The sequence below is a fragment of the Camelina sativa genome, chromosome 1 (genome assembly GCF_000633955.1).
Source record: "Camelina sativa cultivar DH55 chromosome 1, Cs, whole genome shotgun sequence".
Lineage (NCBI taxonomy): Eukaryota > Viridiplantae > Streptophyta > Magnoliopsida > Brassicales > Brassicaceae > Camelina > Camelina sativa.
In genome coordinates, this window is record NC_025685.1 from 464,994 (window position 1) to 487,815 (window position 22,822).

Here is a 22,822-nt window from a genome sequence, read left to right on the forward strand (position 1 = left end):
AAAAAAAAAAAAAAAAAAAAAAAAAAAAAAAAAAAAAAAGAGAGGTCAGAGATCAGAGATCAACGAGACACCAAATTAGATGGAATTATTATAGTCGGGATCAGGGAACGAGCACCGTACCGTTGTTGTTACGGGTCGTTGAAGAGTAATTGCGGCTAGAACCATCCGCGGATCTCGATTTCCGCTGTAACTGCGCGATTCGCCAATCGAAGAAGAGAGATTAGGAAAATTGCGGCGAGATTCAGTCGCAGAAATTTGATAGATTTTACGATGTACCTACCCGCGCAAAGACGGATCTCAGACTCGTCGACATGATCGCGGGGAAGATTGGATTTTTCTTAACAGTTGTGTTTGTTGTAAGTCGTAACAGAGAAAAAAGTTGATGAAAACTTTATGACATACCCCTTCAAGGCAGCTACAACACGCCGCCGCTCTAGAGTTGCACAAATGATATTTTCTCTCGCCGATTCTTAACCTCATTTTTGAAACTATTTTTGCTATACAGCTGATCCGATCCGATCCGATCCGATCCGACAATGAAATAGGTTTTGCAAAATCAATAACTAATAAACATTCATTTTAGAATCAACTAAACTTCAAGGTCGTTATCTAGAAAACTTTAGCAGAATGTCTTTCTTGTTAACTCGAGCGTGCATTTTGTAAAGTTTTAACTGTGTCCAGTAAAAGTCCATAATTTATAAACAACCAAAAAACAAGTTCATTCTCAAGTCTCAGCAGAAGCTCAAGGCAGCAGGACTCCAACAACAACGTTGATATACAAGCAAGAGTTATAATGACCAATCCAACATCAGAGGCGAAATAGATAACTTTGACAAGGGTAACAAGCTAAATAAGTTCATTCAACCATAGTAAATTGCACAACAAGTAAAGAAACAAAACACAGTACTTTCCTTCACTCATTCCTTGCGCGGTCCACCAAGAATCTCGTTATACATATTCGACTTCTGAAAACATGGGATTAGAGAATAACACAGATGTAAGCTGTTCAGGCTTAGTTCTTTTGTTTTCTTAGAAAAAAAAAAAAAAAAAAAACAATTCCTACCAATTCGATCTCAAGTTTTGTCACGAGGCACTCTTCCTCATAAAGTCTCCGTAACGTTTTAAAAAGTTCCCTTATCTCTAGGGAAGGAGAAAAATATAAGCAGTAACGAAGAAATTTGTTTAATCTTTTACCTCTAGTATATATATACAACAATGAAAAGAGAGAATCTATATTATTATTTTTTGAAGTACACTTTGGTTTTTAAGTACATTTTGGTTTTTAAGTACATTTTACAACAATGAAAAGTACATTTTCCCTTCAAGTTTTGTTTATTTAATATATTTTATTTACAACATTAATTTCTAACCATTTTACTAAAATAACATTTTATAGAAACTCAATTAATATAACTATTTAAATTTACTTAATTTGATACGTTTATTGCCATAAATAGCTGGACAATATCTATACATTTCGATTTTTCCATAAACAACTCTACACATTAAATTTTTAATCCCATAAAAATCTTCAAACCTATTTTAATAGATCTTTACAAAAAATCTGTTAGTTTACTTACATTATCTCGGCTTAATTAATAGTTTCTATTTAATATTTTATACATTTATTGAAGAAATATACATAATATTAGCTTAAAATCGAGAATAGAAACAAATAATATCTCCAATTTCCTAACAAAGAGAACGAGTAAATGCTAACAATAAAACGTGCAATCAAAATCAAATCTTTATGTTAAAAACTTAAAATAGTTATATCAAAAAAAATTGTTCGACTAATGATTCTACAAATATGACTATCATATTTAAAATATATATATCTATATATACATTTTTGAAGTACATTTTGGCTTCTACTTTTTTTTATATTTATTTAAAAACTTATTTACAAAGTTAATCTCTAAAAAATTTCCAAAAATAGCATTACTTCAGATTTTGTTTGATTAAATAAAGAGGATTAAATAATATTCTCAACGACGTCGTTTCACGCTGATGTTGTTGGTTTCACTCTTATTTATTATTATTATTATTATTATTTATTTTTTTTAGTTCAAAAAAAAAAATTTATTTTTTTTCGAAAAAAAACAAATCACTTTCTTCAAGCGGATGAAAAATTCAAAGAATTGGTACAATTGAAGCGTCTTTGAGAGTTCCCCAGATGTGATCACCAACGTTGTATTTCTTCTTTATCTAGTTATCTTCTCCAATTCAATCTGCGAATTCGGCGGTCCGCAATTCTGATCTAAGAAGAAGCCCAGTTGATTGTTTCTCGACTCCTTTGATTCATCGGAAACATCGAGGATTTGGGTACGAGTCTTTTGATCTAACTACACGTTGGTTGGTGAGTTTTATATTTTATCACGGAACTGTTTCTCTAAAGTTTGTGCGTGGTCGTCTAGATAGAAACTGATCACCATGGATATTACTTTCGTTCTACATCGCGTTTATGCTTATTGTAATTGAATATATATCGTCACGGATTCAATTTTGAGAATTTACTTGGTTAGTGGCGATGGTATTGATTAGTCTGTTGGGGATATATTGGAATGTTTGCTCAGGTTTCTATGATTGTGACATTATGCAGCTTGATTACAATCTTGTGAAGAAGGAGACTGAAAGCTGTGTAAAACCAATGCTAGGAGTCTCTTCTTCAGGTTAGTAGCAGAATGAGTAGAAAAAGAACCGAAAACGACAGTGAATCAGGACCAGTCGTCACTTCTCATGTTCCGGTGGATAGATTCGGGTTCCTGAAGCAAGAACATGGCAATTCTCCAGAGCGTTTTAGCAAGACTAGAACTACATCATCTACTGACCATGACAACAGGTATGTCCTTATTGAAAAATTGTATTCGAGTTTTTTTTTTCATAGAGGTAAGAATGAGAGAGTGTTTTATGTTGTTTTGGTGTAGAGAGGAGAGAAAGGTGAGAAAATGGAGGAAGATGATTGGGGTTGGAGGTAGTGACTGGAAGCATTACGTTAGGAGAAAACCTAATATCGTCAAAAGGCGTATACGAAAAGGGATCCCAGATTGCTTACGAGGTCTTGTTTGGCAGTTAATTTCAGGAAGTAGGGACCTTTTGCTTATGAATCCTGGTGTTTATGAGGTAATTTTTTCTGTTTGTATCGTTTGCTTTACAAGTCATCATATTCTTGATAATATATTGATTTTCTTATGCAGCAATTGGTGATTTATGAAACATCCGCATCGGAACTTGATATCATTCGAGACATATCCCGTACTTTCCCATCACATGTTTTCTTTCAGAAGAGACATGGACCTGGGCAAAGATCTTTATACAATGTCCTTAAGGCATACTCGGTTTATGACAGAGATGTTGGATATGTGCAGGTCTGTCCTCCAGATATTTCCCTTCTCTCTCATTTTTTTTTTAGTATGGTACTGAGATTCATGGTTCTAATATCTGCAGGGGATGGGGTTTATTGCCGGTTTGTTGCTTCTTTATATGAGCGAAGAAGATGCGTTCTGGCTATTGGTTGCGTTACTAAAAGGAGCTGTTCATGCTCCAATGGAAGGACTGTATCATGTGAGTTTTTTTAATCATCTCTACTTTGCTGAATTACCCTTAAACAAGAAGACATCATTGGAGTAGGGACGCAATGACATTTTTATTTATAGGAAGATTGCAAGAAAATGACTATGTTGAGAAAAAAAAAATGTTACCTTCTGCAAGATTTTGACTTGTGGCTACTTTTTGAAAATTCTTCATTGACTAGGCTTATATCGATTCTGGTGAGAGTTTTTTTTAAGTTTAGATAAACTGCTATGTTGATCTCAGTAGGTTTCTCATCCTTTTTTAAATGGTATCGTGAAAATGACAAACTTTTATCGATTCATAGATAAAGAGATACTGAAATTATGATAGTTATGTTGATTTATCTATGCTTACTATGTAAAACTATGCCATATAAGAAAATGTCGGAATGTATAATCAAAGAGTCATTGTCTTTGTATAATGTAGGCAGGGCTTCCTCTTGTACAGCAATACCTATTTCAGTTAGAAAGCTTGGTAAAAGAGCTAATTCCAAAGCTCGGAGAACATTTTACTGAAGAAATGATCAATCCGAGTATGTATGCAAGTCAATGGTTCATCACCGTCTTCTCTTATTCATTTCCTTTTCCTTTGGCTCTACGGATATGGGATGTGTTTCTCTCCGAGGTAACTAGATAACATCTTTAAAATCTTTTTCGGTATTTGCTGTAATCAAAGCCTGATTCTGTTATATTCTCTCTGGTCATTCATGCTTAAGGGTGTTAAAATCGTGTTCAAAGTCGGCTTAGCGTTGTTGAAGTATTGCCAAGATGAGTTGGTGAGTAAAGTGTTTTTATGAGCTGTAAGTTAACTTCGAAGAACCAAGCTTTTTAAACATTGTATATTGTTTACTCTGCAGGTAAAACTACCATTTGAAAAACTAATACATGCTCTGAAAATTTTCCCGGAAGATGCAATGAATCCAGATACATTGCTTCCATTGGCCTACTCTATTAAGGTTCTCTTTCTTTTCCGAAAAGTGATGCTTTCTCCTTAATGTTCTGCTGGTTAATATTCTATGATATAACTCGGGAGAGATATGAAAGAATCAGATTCCCGATATCATTCATTTTATATAGTGAACAATTGAGGGATCTGATGCTGTACAATCTGTTAGTATTGTTGAAAAAATCTCTGAGGTGTCTTGAGTTGTTGATTAAAAATTGTGGCATTAATATTATGTTCATCCCAGGTATCAAAGCGTTTGGAAGAACTGAAACTGGACTATGAAAAGACTAATGCCAAACCGGTTCAACCATAGAAGAACCGGTTGGTAATAACCTGAACCAGACGATTGGATTCGAATTCTTTTCTCATTTTACTTAACTTTTTTTTTTTTGTTTTGGTTGGAATATATTCTTTTTTCATCATACTTGTCAAGTTGGGGGGGGAGGAATTTCTTATCAGAAACTCTGTGGTTCTTTTTAGCAATTTCTGGGAAAAGAAGGTATGCTCCAGCTCATGTGTAGATAGAGAGAGTTATGTTCCTAGAAAAATCTCATATAATGTGTGGAAGGTAAATAATATGTTTTCTACCTAAATCTTTTTCAGAATTTCTGAATAAAAATAAGAAAAAAATTGTGGATGGAAGGATTTAATTTGCACATGGTATGTATGATATTGACAAGACAATCTAAATCAGTAAAAGCGTAAAACCATTCCCAGTTTTCATTTTTTACCATAGACCAATTATAAGGCAGTTTAATAATTATCCTTATTTTATTTTCTTAAAACAGAAGATCGGATCTCATAATTTTGTTTTAATTAAGGTTCATGGTACCAAAATAGTTTAAAATCTGAGACTTTTAAATATGGATTTTATGGTTGAACAAAAAGGATTTGGAATAATTAATTGCTCAAAAGAGTGGTCAAAAATACTAGCTGATTGATATTATTACTTTTATGACAAATGGGAACGGTGGGGACATGAGTCATGAATGAGTCACGGNGGGGGGGGGAGGAATTTCTTTATCAGAAACTTTGTGGTTCTTTTTAGCAATTTCTGGGAAAAGAAGGTATGCTCCAGCTAATGTGTAGATAGAGAGAGTTATGTTCCTAGAAAAATCTCATATAATGTGTGGAAGGTAAATAATATGTTTTCTACTTATATATTTTTCAGAATTTCTGAATAATATTAATAAAAAAATGTGGATGAAATTTATCAAGGATTTAATTTGCACGTGGTATGAGATTGACAAGACACTCTAAATCAGTAAAAGTGTAAAACCATTCCCAGTTTTTACCATAGACCAATTATAAGGCTGTTTAATAATTATCCTTATTTTTTTTTTAAACAGAAGATCGGATCTCATAATTTTGTTTTAATTAAGGTTCATGGTACCAAAATAGCTCAAAATCTGAGACTTTAAAATATAGTATGAATATTATGGTTGAACAAAAAGGATTTGGAATAATTAATTGCACAAAAGAGTGGTCAAAAATACTAGCTGATTGGTATTATTACTTTTATGAACGGTGGGACATGAGTCATGAATGAGTCACGGGAGGCCCAATTTTTGTCATTTAGTGGGAGCAGTTGAGAGCCTTTAAGTAGAATTTGATTCTTTAGGCCCACGCTAACGTTACAGCTCGCCTCGAGTTATCCGCTTCAACGGGCACACGTATCTGAACACGTGTCGATCTTTTAGTGGTTAGATTATATCATAGCGTGTTTCCTCATCTCGTCTTTGTTGTTTTTGTTCCGCCTAAAGATAATGCAAACAAAAAAAGAAGCAATGTCTAAAAATAATAAATAAATTCTACTACTAGCGGCAAAAAAAGGAAAAATCAAATACTATTAAATTAAAAAAAAACAATTGTTGCTATTATATTAATCTGCGGTCAGGAATGGTGATGCTCTTCGCACCTACCGATTCCAACGTAAAAAAAGGGGTTTCATAAGGGTATATCTGGGAAAAACCTGAAAACGGCAAATTGGTACAAAAACAATCAACGGTTCAGATAGCTTCACGTGAAAAAAACGCGAAAAGGTTAAAAACGTAATTGTGAGAGAAGCGCACAACCCTAGACTAGTTATATAAAGAGGACTCATTCCAGCTTGCTTTTCTCCTCACGAACGAATCATCATCTCCTTCTCATTGCCTCATCATTACCCATAAATCTTTTAGGGTTTCCTCTGCCTCTCTCTTTTTTTTTTACGAAATTGTTCGATAGTCTTGCGGTTTCCTGTATCATCATCATCTCTATCTGGTTAGTTTCTCTTTTGAATTCGTAGATCTGATTTTACTTTCCATACGATGATTCTCTCATTCGTAGATCTGTTCGGTCGTTGTTGAATTCTGGGTTTTTTTTTGTTTTCTTCAATTTCCAGGTTTAAGGGTTTCGTAATTCGCGATCTGGATCTATCTTTCATTTATATGTAAGTATCTCTCTCTCACGATCGATTGCCTTCTCTCTTCGATTTGGTTCATCATCTTATTTAAACAGATCCAGGATCTTAGTATTGTTAGGTAGGTTCACAATTCTGATCTTCATCGAGATTTCGTATGCATGTTTTTGATTGGTGTATGTTATCTGAAAACCAACGACTCTGGTCCCGATCGTTGTTGTGTTGACGTACGTATTTGTCATATAGGATTTACGTTTTGTATGTTGTCATCCTCAATTTTACCGATATGCTTAATATATATATTTGGTTTCGTTTGTTCTTGGTGTAATGAGTTCGTCATGTGCTAGTTAGACATTGTTGAGAGCTTTGTTGTTGTTGTTGTATACATACATGGTTAGTTAATTTATCGTCGTCTAACCTTTTGATATGTTTGTGTATAACAGAAAAGCGTGAATGAGATTATGATGGAGTCGAAAGGTGGTAATAAGAAGTCTAGCAGTAGTAGTTCCTTATTTTACGAAGCTCCCCTCGGTTACAGCATTGAAGACGTTCGTCCAAACGGTGGAATCAAGAAATTCAAATCTTCTGTCTACTCCAACGTCAGTCTCCTTTTTTTTTAATTCAATTCCTTACGATTTCCCATTATTCGTTCATTCTCTTAACAATGGTTTTTTTTTGTTTTGTTGCAGTGCGCTAAGAGGCCATCCTGAGTACTAGCGTGCACCGAGTCTCCTGCTATATAGTTATAGCTTTCTTTATTTTCCAGTTTATAATTTTCTTTTGTCTAAGCTCCGTTTCTGCTGGTTCCCGGATCCAATCGTTCTCTCCTCCTACAACAACTAGTCCCCTCGCTCACACTATTACTAGGCGAACATGGCCTTATCTGCAATCGGTTTCGAAGGTTACGAGAAACGGCTCGAGGTTTCTTTCTTTGAGCCTAGCATCTTTCAAGACTCCAAGGGACTTGGGCTCCGTGCTCTAACCAAGTCCCAGCTTGATGATATTCTCACTCCTGCTGCTTGCACGATCGTTTCATCTCTCTCCAACGATCATTTGGACTCTTACGTGCTCTCTGAGTCCAGCTTCTTTGTCTACCCCTACAAAGTCATCATCAAGACTTGCGGTACCACTAAGCTCCTCCTCTCTATCCCGCCACTTCTTAAGCTTGCTGGTGAGCTCTCTCTGAGTGTCAAGTCTGTCAAGTACACTCGTGGCTCCTTCCTCTGCCCTGGAGGCCAGCCTTTCCCTCATCGCAGCTTCTCTGAAGAAGTCTCTGTTCTTGATGAGCACTTTGTTCAGCTGGGTTTGAACAGCGTTGCCTACTTGATGGGCAATGATGATGAGACTAAGAAATGGCACGTCTATGCTGCCTCTGCCCAGGACTCTGGCAACTGCAATAACAATGTCTACACGCTTGAGATGTGCATGACGGGTCTCGACAGAGAGAAAGTTCTCGTCTTCTACAAGGATGAATCTGACAAGACCGGGTCCATGACTGACAACTCCGGAATCAGAAAGATCCTTCCCAAGTCCCAGATCTGTGACTTTGAATTCGAGCCCTGTGGCTACTCTATGAACTCAATTGAAGGAGATGCAATCTCCACGATCCATGTGACCCCTGAGGATGGGTTTAGCTACGCTAGCTTCGAAGCTGTGGGTTACGACTTCAACACTATGGACCTGAGCCAGCTGGTGACAAGGGTTCTTTCTTGCTTTGAGCCCAAGCAGTTCTCTGTGGCTGTGCACTCGAGCGTTGGTGTGAACGCGTACAAGCCAGAAATCAGTGTAGACTTGGAAGACTATGGGTGCAGAGAGAGGACATTTGAGTCTCTAGGAGAAGAGAGTGGAACAGTGATGTATCAGACGTTTGAGAAACTTGGTAAGTACTGTGGATCGCCTAGATCTACCTTGAAGTGTGAATGGAGCAGCAACAATAGCTGCAGCAGCGAGGACGAGAAGGACGAGGGAATCTAGCAGAATTCTATCTAAAAAATATTTTCGAGCTTTCTGTTTTTTTTCTTTTTTTGCTCTTTTCTTTTTAAAAAACTTATGAATAATGAATAATGAATAATGGGCTTTGTGAGGTTGAGTTTATCTCCTTCACAAGCCAAATGTGTTGGTGTTTGTTTTTCTGCTTTATGAATATGGGTTTTATATGACCTGAGACTATGTTGTTATTTTGAAATTTTATTGTCATTCTTATTATTATTATCGTTATTATAATAATTATAATATTGGTTTTCTCTATTACATACTATTTGTTTTCTTAACGATTCGTTAAAAAAGTTTGCCAATAATGTAGCAAAAGTTCAGATTCTGGTTACATAGATATTCAACTTAAAGAGAATAAACCAAAAAATGAGAAATCGACCGAGAGAAAACAAGTTCACGATTTTTTTACTCCTTGTATGACTAATTTAGTTTTCGAGATGTTTATTTAAATGGGATTGTAAGAACTAAAAATTAGGAGTACAATTTAACAGAAAGAATTAAAGATGATGACTCCTATAAATAACAGTAGCAAAAGAAAAAAACCTTCAAAACCATAACATCTTGTTTTCATCCTTAAAAATTGGATCTGTTAAATTGAAAAAAGAAATAGAATTTGAATCTCTCTCTGTTCTACTATTATATAAAAGTTTTTGGCTAAAAACACAAAAACTAAAAAAACAATAAATATTTTATAATTTAACAAAATTAAAACAATAAGATAGCCAAACATTATTTAATTAACATGTAATGTATGCATATAAACTTGTAACAATCTTATAAAATCAAACAAAACTAAACCCTAAAAGATCTTATATATTGGAACAGATGAGGTATATGTGAAATATGAAATTAAGAACTAATACAACAAAAATTGCGTGAAAAAAAATAATTAAAAATCTTAATTAATGTAACAAAAAAAAATAGTAATTCTTTCACACTGCTCAACTTCCTATCATTGCTCAACAGACTAATACAAGCTTAAGTTAAATAAAACCATGTCGTTTTAGGATCAGCAATCGAGAGAACCACGTACGTAAGAAGCCTTGATGTCCTGGTCAAACGGTTATCCAGCACGTGGATGCTAATACTAGCCACCGACGGAGGCAAGTTTCTCGAACCGATGCACGTGTCCTCGATACGTGGAGACTCCCAAGCACGTCTCTGGGTTATAAATAGCAACCCAAAACTCTACTACCACTTCATCATCAAACACAACAACAATCAATCAAAGTTTAACCAAACACATAACTGGAAGAATATGGACAACAAGCAAAACGCGAGCTACCAAGCCGGTCAAGCCACTGGCCAGACTAAGGTGTCTCTCTCTTTCTTAACCCTTAAAGTCATATTTTTTAATATATTTTTTGTTACACATTTCGTTTCATTCTTGTTAATATATTACTGGTAATATAGATCACTTCATTTCTATATTTAAATTGTTTCCCCGAAAATGCTTACGGATTATAAGCTGTTTAATTTACTTCTTTTTAGACAAGATTGTTCTATTCCATATTAATGTATAATGTTAAAATATGTGAATATAGGAGAAGGCAGGTGGTATGATGGACAAGGCTAAAGATGCTGCTGGTTCTGCTCAAGAATCCTTGCAACAGGTTCAGTTTGTAGTCCTTCAATTATTTCCCTTCTAGTAGAAACGTTCATAATATTGAAAATTAAGTCAAATTATATAGTATATGGTCTTCTAACCCTCTATTTGTACATGTGAATTGTAGACGGGACAACAAGTGAAGGAGAAGGCACAAGGAGCTGCTGATGTCGTCAAGGACAAGACCGGCATGAACAAAAACAACTAATCACTTTCAACTTCTTTTTCTAATTAATTCCCCTCTTCGACTTGTGTTTAATAAATTGGGGGTTTTAATTCTCTCATTCCTGCCACTTTCTGATGTTGTTTTCTTGCTTTCCTTTTGGATGTTTAATTATGTAATCTTATCGATATAGTTAATAAAAGTTTGTCAAAAATTATGAAAGCAAAAGAAGATATAAAGTAACATAATTTCAAACAAAATTAGACCAACCGAATAAGATAAGCGAAAATCATATATTAAGAATTTACGAGCAATTGCTTACAGAAAATAAGTTTAGAATGTACATATAATAGAATCTTTGTCATGTGTGGGCTAAAAGTGAGCTCCCATCCTATTTGGGGAGGAACACAATGTATACCTTGGTGTTAATTTGGAAATTTTATCCAAAATGAAGATATAATTTGGAACATTAGGTGAAGTTTTTGTTCCTCAAATAAAATTTGGAACCTTTAAAAATTATATGACAAAAAGTTACTAAATTCATTGGAAAATTTCTTGAGAGAAACATATGATTGGATCATTCCATACTAAAATGTTTTCAAGAGAATAAGATCTGGTAAGAATCAGTGAACCCAGGAAGTCAAGAAAACAGGGTATAAATCAAGTGGTAATGGGCCCAGTTCCGGCCCGGACCAGATGTATAGGGCCTTCACACATTTTTGGCCTACCTACACTATTAAAAATCTGGTAAGAATCAGTGAACACAAAAAGTCAAGAAAACAGGAATGTTGACAAAATTCTAAAACGTTGTGGCTAAAACCGAAAACCTCAAAAAGAAGGAGGACCACAGTTTTAAAAATAAGTCTAGTCGAACCTTTTGTCTTGCTCAGAGGTTTAGTCTAAAGCCCTAAACCATTTTCTCTGTCTCGCCATTGCTGCTCCATCGATTCCATTCGTAAAAATCCAAACTTTTTTGTTCAAATCAAAACCAAACACTAGTGTTTTTGTACCTGAGATTGAAAAACAAAAAGATGAGGTATCAATGGCGGTTGCTGTTTGATACGATAGAGAACACAAATGCAAGATCATAGATATAGTTGCGGTGGTGGATTAGAAACCAAAGGATATAGCTAAAACGACATAAAGCATAAGAAGAAGTATTCTCACGAGTGATTGTAACAGAGCACCAACTTTGATCATCTCTTGAAGGAGAGAAGCAATCTCTCCGTGTTTCTTAGCAGGTATGGACTTCGAGGCGCATATGTCCTGGTAACCCATCTGTAGTTCTCCTTATTATGCATCTGTAGTCGCGACAGTTGGCCCTGAAGCTAATGTGGAAGATGGCATTCATAGACTTGAGAATCGGAGACGGCGGCTCATCATCATCATCATCATCATCATCATCTTCTTGAGTTGTTACTCGGGTTTCCACAAGTATCTTCTTCAACTCCATCTCCTTTGGCAGGAAAGGATGAGATCCAGCCTCGCAAACTTTCAAAAGTGCAAAGTGGGTATACAGACGAAGCCAATCATTTTTACGAATGTCCTCGTCCTGAACCTCGTAGAATCTCTGATCATCAGCTGCTTCTTCTGGCGGTCCCGACAAAAAGGTAGGCATACATTCTCTGTAAAACACATCTACCCCATCCAACATGAAGTGCTCGAATGGTTCCTCATTCGCTACAAACAAAAAAGGAGGTCAGGTCAGTAGAGAGAAACAAAATAACTTTATTTCTTTCTTTGTTTCAATTTGGTTAAATAAAATTAAAAAAATAAAGAAAACCTGTTGTGGTGGGTTTGATTCTGCAGAGTTCAATCATAATTTCCATCATAGCTTCCAAAAAGGAACCAAAAGGTCTTCTGACCAGAGTTTGCAGAGTGAGAGACGACGGAGACGAATCAGCAGCAGCATCAACATCTTCATCCTCTACAGTAGCATCAACATCTTCAACCTCTACAGTAGGATACAGAAAAGGGATGTTGGGTATTCAATTTTGGTATGCGTAAGAACTTCAAGTTCCTATTGTGCTCAAAGTTGAACCAATGAACAGCCAACTGGCCGTAGAGAACCATTTCGGGAGGTGGTTGTTCTTCCTCCTCCTTTTCCCCAAAATAAAATTGTGAGACTCCGATCACACGTGGGACACGAACGTCACGATCGATATCGAAAAACTAAACCCCCAAAAAAAGAAAAAAATACAAATTACAATATAGCCGCGGGGAGGGGGGGAAGGAGGTAAGTAATATTGTTAGGGGTTACCTACCTGAGAATCAATGATTTGGCGGAAGTACCTTTCGTCTACTTCTCCCGGTTCTTCACCTTCATCTTCATCCATTTGACGTAAAAGAAGGTAGCTTTCCTCATCAGACAGATTCCCGCATGTCCAACAACTGCCTCAGAGATTTCCGGTTGTCGATTCGTTTAACAGCTTTTGAGGCTTTCTGATAGACACAACAAGGAGGAGAGTGTGAGAAAGTTGGTTAGGTTTGGGATAATCTTCTAATATCTAAGCCATGGCCAAAAGAAAGTAATACCTTCTCAGATGTGCATCCACCCACTACTTTATCATCGGAATCTAATACCCTCAACACAGAGAGGCATTGTTCGTCCGTTAGCTTTCCGCTTTCCAACATCCGCCGCAGAATATCCGCCATCTTCTTCTTCTTTCGACGTACGTAGGGATTTCTCTGTGTATGTGTTTTTTTTGTTGTTGTTCTTTTTGTTTTTAAGTGCGGATAGGTCGGTCACTAGATATATAAATCAAGTGGTAATGGGCCCAGTGCCGGCCCGGAACAGATGTATAGGGCTTCACACATTTTTGGCCCACCTACACTATTAAAGATCTGGTAAGAATCAGTGAACACAAAAAGTCAAGAAAACAGGAATGTTGACAAAATTCTAAAACGTTGTGGCTAAAACCGAAAATCTAAAAAAGAAGGAGGACCACAGTTTTAAAAATAAGTCTAGTCGAACCTTTTGTCTTGCTCAGAGGTTTAGTCTAAAGCCCTAAAACCATTTCCTCTGTCTCGCCATTGCTGCTCCATCGGTTCCATTCGTAAAAATCCAATCTTTTTTGTTCAAATCAAAACCAAACACTTTTTGTAACTAAGATTGAAAAAACAAAAAGATGAGGTATCAATGGCGGTTGCTACTTTCTCGGAGCTACCGTTCGTCACATCGTCTATTACTTTCTCATCAGTCCCAGTTCCAGGTAGTTTCCAATTCGACCCGATCTTTCTCTTCTTTCCTCCATGAACGTTCTGGAGTTGGAGTTTTGGAACAAAGACAGTGCCTTTTTGCCTTGGGATCGAGCTCTGTTAGCCGAAGCTTTTCATCTGAGCCTGTGATTGAAGAGAAACCACCTGCTGAGGCTGTTGTGATTGATGTTTTTAGCAGATTGAATGGTAAGGATGAGATTAGGAATGAACTTGATTCGAATGGTATTGTGATTAGCCATGAATTAGCTTTGAGAGTTCTGAGGGAACTTGAATCAAGCCCTGATGTTGCGGGAAGGTTTTTCCAATGGGTTTTGGAGGCTTATCCTCGAAAGCTTTCCTCCAAAAGTTATAACACGATGCTGCGTATTCTTGGTGTTAATGGTCTTGTTCGTGAGTTTTGGGAACTGGTTGATGCTATGAAGAAGAAAGGGCATGGTGTATCAGCTGGTGTTAGGGATAAAGTCGGTGAGAGATTTCTGAAAGATGGTCTGGAAGGTGATTTAGAGAGGCTTAAAGAGATTTTTGCTTCAGGTTCTATGGATAATTCTGTGGACAAGGTTTGCAATAGGGTGTGTAAGATTGTGATGAAGGAAGTGTGGGGTGCTGATGTGGAGAAACAGCTAAGGGATTTGAAACTTGAGTTTCGAAGTGACCTTGTGAAGATGATTTTGGAAAAGCTTGACGTGGATCCGAGGAAAGGGTTGTTGTTCTTTAGGTGGATTTATGAGTCTGGCAATTTTAAGCATGATGAGAAGACGTATAATGCTATGGCCAGGGTTTTAGGGAAAGAGAAGTTTCTTGATAGGTTTCAACACATTATAGAAGAAACTAGGACTGCTGGTTACGAGATGGAGATGGAGACTTATGTTAGGGTTTCAGCAAGGTTCTGTCAGACTAAAATGATTAAAGAAGCTGTCGAATTGTTCGAGTTTGCAATGGCGGGTAGCAATACACCCACCCCGCACTGCTGCAGTTTACTACTCAAGAAAATTGTTACTGCAAATAAATTGGACATGGATTTGTTCTTAAGAACTGTGAAAGCTTATACTGAAAAGGGCAACGCTGTGCCTGATTCTATGCTGCAGCATGTCCTCAAGTCTTTGAGAAGCGTTGATAGGTTTGGGCAGAGTAATGAGGTGTTGAAAGCTATGAACGAAGGTGGCTATTTTCCTAGCGGTGACCTGCAGAGTGTGATTGCATCAGGACTTAGTCGTAAGGGAAAGAAAGATGAAGCCAATGAACTTGTCAACTTTATGGAAACCTCTGGAGATCATTTAGACGACAAAGCAATGGCGTCTTTAGTTGAAGGGCATTGTGATGCTAAAGATCTCGAAGAAGCTTCAGAGTGTTTCAAGAAGATGATTGGCAAAGAGGTAGTCTCTTATGCAGGTTATGCCTTTGAGAAGTTGGTACTTGCTTATTGCAACAGTTTTAAGGCAAGAGATGCATACAAGCTTTTCACTGAGCTAGTGAAACAAAATCAGTTGAAACCCTGGCATAGTACATACAAGATTATGGTGAGGAATCTGTTGATGAAGAAGGTAGCAAGAGATGGTGGGTTTGAAGAAGCGTTGAGTCTTCTACCTATGATGAAAAATCAGGGGTTCCCTCCTTTTGTGGATCCGTTCATGGATTACTTGTCAAATAGTGGAACAAGCACCGAGGCTTTCGCTTTTCTCAAGGCTGTGACTTCAAAGAAGTTTCCATCTAATTCAATGGTTCTGCGTGTATTCGAAGCTATGTTGAAGTCTGGAAAGCATAGTGAATCTCAGGATTTGCTGTCTATGTCCCCAAGTTATATCCGTCGCAATGCAGAAGTTCTAGAACTCTTTAATTCCATGAAACCTGATAAATGTTCTTTAGAAAAACCTGTACCCGCTCCTGCTCAAATAGAAGCTTGAATCATTATTATTATAGGTTTTTGGTTGTGGACATGGGGATTAAAAAAGATTGGCCAGAGAATGTTCGACTTATACACAATCACTATTGCATACTAGTCTTCTATAACATAACTTGGTCTATTCAGAGGAGAAAGAAATCGATCTATAAAGTTTTGCAAAAAAAATTTGGACCATTTCTCGATTTATGCGTGTCATCCTTGCACAGGGGCCATGCTAATCTTCTCTGTATCGTTCCAATTTTATCAGATGTCCCAGAAGGTGACAATCAGTTATTGACTCGAGCGATATATAAACCCTTTAGTTTACTTCCAAGTTTATCGATGTGGGGTTACGGAACAAACAAGAGAGAATTAATTATTTGGGCTTGTGGGCTTTTTGACAGGATGCCTCATCTTGAGTTTTGTTATTGGGTCCGAAGAAAATATACTATCTCTTTTATGTGTGTGTACATGTCCATATTTTTTAGTTCATAAATCTTTTTTATTTTTGATTAAAAGTTTCAAAGTTTTTCAGCTTTTCAAGATTACAGTTTATCATACGGGGACAGAATAAGAATATCTATGAGTGGTGTGTACTTAAGATTTGTTAAGTAAAGAAATCAGTGATTTGTGTATCAAAGATTCTATATATAGTGATGACTGATGAACATGCACAAGTTGTATAAGAATACGAAAGCAGTGGTGCTCTCCGATCCCCTCGGTTATTTCAAATTAAATCTCCTCACGATCAGTAGAGCATTTTCTTTGATAACATATACATAATACATACAGAGTCGGCCAAGAAGCCAAGCAAGCCAAGCATTGGCTTGCGGCCGTGCATAATAAAATAATTTTTTTGGCCGTTTTCTACAAGAGTTTTTTCTTAGGCCAATGGTTTAGGAGTACTGATATTGACACCACTACTCAGATTCGACCCCTTTTTTTTTTGGACTTGTAGCTCTAGAAAGTTCAGCGCCGGCTCTGAATACATATGTATATATAAATACACAAAACCATGTCGCGTTTTACAGTTTGTCATTTAATGATTAAACATTTTTGTCATTGCATGTTTAGATATATATGCGACGAGGCATTTACAAAGATGAATGTAAAAGACGTCAGGTGCATGCATCAAAACAGTAAACTTCATTACTGCAAAGAGTAATAAATGATAAAACTAACTTCATAACTAATGATCGTATATTAATGACTGCTCAACTTCGCTATGTATATACATATCGGACAATACAAAACAAAAGCTACCAAAATCTTTAGCATTGACATGCGTGTGCTTTCATCTTGCCCTTGAACAAACTCATATATACACGTACATACACATGTATATATGTAATATGTTTGTATTCGTATCGTATCGTAGTATTTATTAAACCAATCAATCACGTGAACAAATGAGCATCATCACACATCTTCTAATGATGTAAATCCTTCCCTTTTGTTCTTTGAGATATTTCCCAAGTCTTCTACTTTGTGATTTCTTCTCCTTTCTCTTCAAGTTCATGATGCCTTCCATATCCGTCGTCTGCGTCCTTAAGAGTCCGGTTTTATATTTGATATAACAATGAGCGTATCGCAAATACCAAAAAGATTGTGAGATTTTATATGACTAATCCTTTGAAAATATTGTTTTCGATTCTTTCCAAGCAGGAATCTTCTATGGATGTAGAGAGTGTGACTTTGTGAAGAGAGATGAGAGCTTTGGAAGATAAGTGATTTGATGGGGAAGATACTCGTTCGAATGAGTTTTTATAGGGAGAATCAATTTGTCTGCATTCTACATTTTAATAGATAATTAATCATTTGTATCTATCTAAATATTTAAAAATTAATTATGTTCAGTGGATCAACCATATGAATAATAAAAATAATAATGCTCGAAAAATTATTATCATTTTTCATGGTTGAGTCACGTCACCAAACTTTACATAACAATGTGAAAATCCACCAACCAAGATACATTGGTCGGCCATTTGGTTGCATAACATATTCTTCTATGCAATATACTAACAAGTCAAGTGACAAAATGTAATTATTTTAATCAGTAAAAATAGTATAATGTGATGAAAAACTAGATATAGTATATATAATTTTCTTATATATATATATATATTATATATTCTTTTTTTTAAAAAACACATTGACCAGTTAGAGCCAATTTGCTTCAAATGAAATATACAGATCCCATCAAATGTGGATGCTTGAGTCATTTTTACTCGCAAATAAAAATACGAGATTAATTTTTCTAACATTAGGCTCGTTTGTCTATATTAAAATAGCTGGCAAATCATATATAAATAAATTAACTTGCAATATACCGTTTTTCAAAAAAAAAAAAAAAAAAAAAACCTTTGTGTACCGATACATATAAAACTCAAAACCGTATTGATATCTAGTTCCATATCACCATATGAATAACAACATACTGGTCAAACGTGCATAAATGCACAAATGGATTCGATTCCTTCACCATTAAAACGAAATTATTGGAACTTATATCAGTTATGAGTATCTAACATCTATTGCTCTTTTAAAATGGGTTAAAGTTGAAACTTCGATTTGAATCTTTTTTTGCAAATTTTTTTACTATTATTAAAATAGTGTACCTTAAGAAAACATTTTTTCGTTAAAGGTACCTTAAGAAAGCATTAATCTAAAGAAACTTCGTAAGCTCAAGTATCAAAAATAATTATACTGCTAAAAGCTGCCAAATATTATGTATATGATACTTTTCATCAAACCCAACATAATTGGAACAAGATTAAGTTTTTATTTACTTGAAATTTTCGATTGTGAGCTTTTATATACAAATTTTACATAATAGCCGAAAACATAATCCCACATGTCTTTTCTCGTGTTCCACCACGAAATCAGCCGTAACTTGAACCTGGCCCTTGCTTCACACAGTTTCCAGTACTTAACCATTCATATAGTATTACGTACACAATCTCTCCATTTTGAATAGTTATATAAGAAATTTAATTTAATTTGAGTTATCAAATACCGAAACCTACATAGATATATTTTATCAGCGCCTCAATTCTTGAAAATTGTTTTGTGTCCCCTACTATATTATAATCCCGATTTTCCCCTATGGCATGCATGCTTCAAAAACAGAACATTTTGAACTTGTAAATATTGTTTGTTATATGTTCAACTACGTACACACAACACACACACTGCGTATCGTATTACGGCTGCGTACAGTCATTATAACCACAATCCATCGAAGTTTTTTTTTTTTTGTTTCTTTTATATATCAAGGAAAATTAAAAAAAAAAACAATAATAACAGTTTTAATATCTTATTATTTGAACAAAAAGACACAAGTCTTGAACTAATGTTGTCTTGGTAGTTCTTCTCTTGTTCAATTATTAAGAATTTCTGAAGTAAGATAACATAATAAAAATAGAGAAAGAAAACAAAACCTAACATAGAAATAAATAAATTAGAAGAAGCATGTGGAGCATGCTGCACGTGAAATTGGCATGGCTAATTAAGGGTTACTGTTTGGCATAACCTAGACAATTTTCGTTCACTTGTCCCCTTACTAATTAATTTACTAATACCAATACTCTAATTCGTTTCATTAGAAACCATTATCATGATAATTTTACCATATTCAATTATATGGCTTAATTAACAATGAAGTTGAACACAATTAAGAATCACTAACCCGTATCTTGTTGGTCTTGGATGATTAAAAAGATATATAGTCTCCGTCGTTAAAAACTTGTCCGGTGCAACGCACCAAGAAACAATTTCGACTTTGTAATTTTGGTTTACTAATCATTCGAACTAAGGCTGATTGGATTCTTGCTAATGAAGCATCCAATATCTTGGAACTAGTATTCTAGCTAGTAATCTAATCAATTGCTTACATATACAAACATCAATGCATTATCCGTCTATATTAATATTGGTTGACTGACCCATACTTTTGTCCTTAGTGTATTTCTATGCACTTTGAACAATTATTTAACTAAAAAGTCTCCTAATCATTGTGGTACTTTTAATTTTCTAGTGAAATTTTGGTATTAGACAAAAAAGTATAGACGATATGTTAATTAAATCGTATATTATCTGAGAGGCTTAACGGGCCATTAAATAAAGAATTATAGGGCCTTAACAAGCTAAATTAAAACATGCGATTAAGTAACTTTTTATGGACCCAATTGAGTTTTACTGGGCTTTAAATTTAGAAGCTACATGATCAAAAAATAATAATAATATAATAAAAAACTGATGAAGCACGAAGAGCAGATATCTCCAAAGATCCTTACTTTGATTTGATTCTTTCCTGTGTGTTTCTCGGACCTATGCAGATGTATAAAGTAGGCTTCATCACAGAGAAGACAACAATGGCGATTGTCCGATCATCAAAGCTTAGTCTTCCTAACCCATCTCTCTCTCTCTCTCTCTCTCTCTCTCCTTCTTATCCTCAAGTTTCATCTATACTCTATTAACCTATCTCCTCATCACTTGCTGATTGCTCTAACTCTACTTGATTCCTCCATCTCTCTCATACCTACAAACCCTAATCACTTCTTCTTGCTCCTCGACTTCGTTTCTCTCAGAACCCTAATAACTCCAACGACGAGTCTGCTAATTGAATTGTCTCCGCGTGTCTTCTTTATCGTTGCTGGGCCATATCGTGGTCTTCTTCTCAGATTCTATGGTCTACGGGAAGGGGAAAACAAAGGCTTTGTGAGAGAGAGAGCCAGACTGATTTGTGATCGGAAAGTTGGGGTTTTGTTGTAGAATCTTTCAGTTAAAATCGTTGGGCTCAACCAAATACTTTGCAATGTGAGCTCCAAAAATACTCATCTTTGGTATCAAAGGTGGTGACTGATGACAGCATTTCTTGTGGAGAATGGAGATGATGACGCTGTGGTTGTGAAGCTGATCAGATGTGGTGTGTGTGTGTGATTGAATGTGCTAGACCGGGTCGGTATATTGTCGGGTTTGTTGATTTTAGGGTAAGATAATGACAATGAGAGAGGGAGATAGAAGAAAGACGGTGGGAGATTGCGTAATGGGCAGATTGAACGGAACAAGAAGAAGTAGAAAGCCTGTTCATTGTAAGTCTATAGAGTTAGTTACTACTACTTGTGGTGCTTTTTGGATTTTGATATGATCGTTTTAAGGTTCTTTCTATTTTGGTGATTTCTAATGTGAATGATCATGAATTTTAAATGCTTCTATATACTGTGATTGCCTTATTGAGGAATTGCATATTTTTAAGGATTTGGTGGTACAATGTGCGTAAGATAAAAGTAGACTACAGGAAAGCAAGCTGATTCTGTGTGGATTAGGAGAGTTACTTTCTATTTTTGAGCAAAAGGATAGTGACTTCTTGTTGCTTCTTGATAACATGATAATGATAATGCCTTTTCTCTGCTGCAGTTGTAGCAGCGTTCATACTTTCTAATCTAGCCTGTTACCCTTTGCAGTGAACAAGGGGTTGCTAATTAAACAGAGACAACCATCTTCTGAAACAAGAATGTGCTAATTAAACGCTGCTGCTGGTAGCGCTGACCAGGTCTCTTAGGGCGATATCTATTCAAGGATTGTCCATTAGAAGATCCTTGATCTTGGACTCTGCCGGGTATATAAATGTCTGGCCTGTCTCTGGTCGTCATCCTCTCGGATCAATCTTTGCTTGTCATATGCAGCACTTGCCTCGCTTTATGGATGTAATGATCCCTTGTTCCTGAAATGTTTGTTAGGTAAAGTGATATTGTTTTTTTTTTTTGACACATTGGATATCAAAATTTTCTTTGCTTAACAACAATTATATGGTCTCTGGTCCTGCAGGTACAAAAAGCTTTTGGATTTCAGACGGGGATTATTTCATGCTTAGGGTGACAAGTCTGATGAGGAAGCTATCATAAAAGAGAAAGATAGAGTTAATAAGATAAGAGATGAAAGACCTATACAAAACCTTGGATTCTCGGGCTACGTAAGTTGTTTGGTTCCATCTATTCCAGTGGTAGATAGAATCATAAAAACATTCTTTTGCAGAAAACACAACCGCTAAACTCTGAAATGTTTTACTCTTTTGGCAGGAACCTTGTACGCATATGCTATATCCTGAAGCAGCTAAGACATGATTTGGTTTTGTTAAAACCTGTGAGATCTATTTTTTTTGGTTGGGTATAAAATTGTAGTTACCATAAAATTCGAATGTCAACATAGTGTCCATGGGATTCAAATCAAACCCATGAACTTATAAATGAAAACATGGACCATAACAGGGATCAGATGATGAATGTGACATGATGATGATTATAACATGCACGTGGTTTAAATATGGAACACAAAGCTACTCCTTTCAACTTTTTTGTTGTCGTTGTTTTTATCTTTGAGATGCTAAGAAAGAGAATTCCATATTTCATGCTATATATTGAAAACAACCATAAGCATTCATAGTGGGTTGTTGGTCCATCACAACAATTCACATGTTATCTAGACCAAGCTCCTTAGAAATCTAAGAGCGACTGCATTTAGTCTAGAAGTGCTTGTTCAATACATACTAAATTATTAATATATCTTTTGTATAATGATAGTCTGTTTTGGATTCTTCGTCTGATAAAACGTATTGCTCTATCAATCGATATCACATAGTTTAAAATGTTGTTTACATGTAATTCATTTCATACATAGTTAATTCTCTTAGTACCTAAAACATGAAATTGACGTCCAAACATACATATGGACAGCGTTAGAGGTTTCAGCTAAAGAAGAGAAGCTGTTACAAAAAAGGTTAGGCATCAATCAATGAATGATAGATATGTCATTTTCATATTATTCTTTTGCGGTGAATTTCAGATATGTGGATATATAGGTAGGAGACTATGATATGAACGATAAACATCTTATTCACTATATCTCACACACTCATAAATGAGACTATAAACATCAACTTCGCGTATCAACCCGGACTAACTCATAAGTGAATAGAACCAGCTGCCATAACTTTCAACTCATCCGTAGCTCATAAATAGTATATAGTCGAGATTCGAGATT

The 22,822-nt window shown here is 35.7% G+C and overlaps 6 protein-coding genes and 1 long non-coding RNA gene across 9 annotated transcripts; 5 read left to right on the top strand and 2 right to left on the bottom strand.

The window, feature by feature from the left end:
* LOC104772726 (ecotropic viral integration site 5 protein homolog) lies at window positions 2,091-5,160 on the top strand. 3 transcript variants are annotated; one of them, XM_010498052.2, is made up of 9 exons: window positions 2,091-2,359; window positions 2,577-2,842; window positions 2,928-3,123; window positions 3,198-3,368; window positions 3,448-3,564; window positions 4,000-4,197; window positions 4,289-4,348; window positions 4,430-4,528; window positions 4,763-5,160. In XM_010498052.2, the coding sequence occupies exons 2-9, from the start codon at window positions 2,685-2,687 to the stop codon at window positions 4,829-4,831; spliced, it is 1,068 nt and encodes a 355-aa protein (XP_010496354.1). In that variant the 5' UTR covers window positions 2,091-2,359; window positions 2,577-2,684; the 3' UTR covers window positions 4,832-5,160. The 3 variants fall into 3 exon arrangements, with proteins under 3 accessions (XP_010496354.1, XP_010495813.1, XP_010496908.1); XM_010497511.2 differs by having other exon boundaries at window positions 2,603-2,842; XM_010498606.2 differs by having other exon boundaries at window positions 2,091-2,325; window positions 2,603-2,842.
* On the top strand, window positions 6,627-9,104 carry LOC104774421 (S-adenosylmethionine decarboxylase proenzyme 1-like). The gene is made up of 4 exons (XM_019243881.1): window positions 6,627-6,780; window positions 6,902-6,949; window positions 7,363-7,518; window positions 7,609-9,104. Exon 4 carries the CDS (start codon window positions 7,793-7,795, stop codon window positions 8,891-8,893), a length of 1,101 nt encoding a protein of 366 aa, XP_019099426.1. The 5' UTR covers window positions 6,627-6,780; window positions 6,902-6,949; window positions 7,363-7,518; window positions 7,609-7,792; the 3' UTR covers window positions 8,894-9,104.
* Window positions 10,114-10,908, top strand: LOC109132285 (stress-induced protein KIN2-like). Its single transcript, XM_019243883.1, has 3 exons — window positions 10,114-10,226; window positions 10,456-10,524; window positions 10,645-10,908. The coding sequence occupies exons 1-3, from the start codon at window positions 10,170-10,172 to the stop codon at window positions 10,723-10,725; spliced, it is 207 nt and encodes a 68-aa protein (XP_019099428.1). The 5' UTR covers window positions 10,114-10,169; the 3' UTR covers window positions 10,726-10,908.
* On the bottom strand, window positions 11,915-13,016 carry LOC104703046 (UPF0725 protein At3g44770-like). Its single transcript, XM_010418981.1, has 4 exons — window positions 12,945-13,016; window positions 12,741-12,852; window positions 12,464-12,634; window positions 11,915-12,360 (listed from the first exon to the last, which is right to left on the bottom strand). The coding sequence occupies exons 1-4, from the start codon at window positions 13,014-13,016 to the stop codon at window positions 11,915-11,917; spliced, it is 801 nt and encodes a 266-aa protein (XP_010417283.1).
* LOC104775710 (pentatricopeptide repeat-containing protein At3g02490, mitochondrial) lies at window positions 13,689-15,872 on the top strand. Its single transcript, XM_010499706.2, has one exon. It carries the CDS (start codon window positions 13,809-13,811, stop codon window positions 15,798-15,800), a length of 1,992 nt encoding a protein of 663 aa, XP_010498008.1. The 5' UTR covers window positions 13,689-13,808; the 3' UTR covers window positions 15,801-15,872.
* LOC109132222 lies at window positions 17,151-17,489 on the bottom strand. The gene has a single exon (XM_019243510.1). It carries the CDS (start codon window positions 17,307-17,309, stop codon window positions 17,172-17,174), a length of 138 nt encoding a protein of 45 aa, XP_019099055.1. The 5' UTR covers window positions 17,310-17,489; the 3' UTR covers window positions 17,151-17,171.
* Window positions 20,051-22,106, top strand: LOC104775845. Its single transcript, XR_766082.2, has 4 exons — window positions 20,051-20,874; window positions 21,247-21,522; window positions 21,611-21,755; window positions 21,862-22,106. It is a non-coding gene; the product is annotated as an uncharacterized LOC104775845 (long non-coding RNA).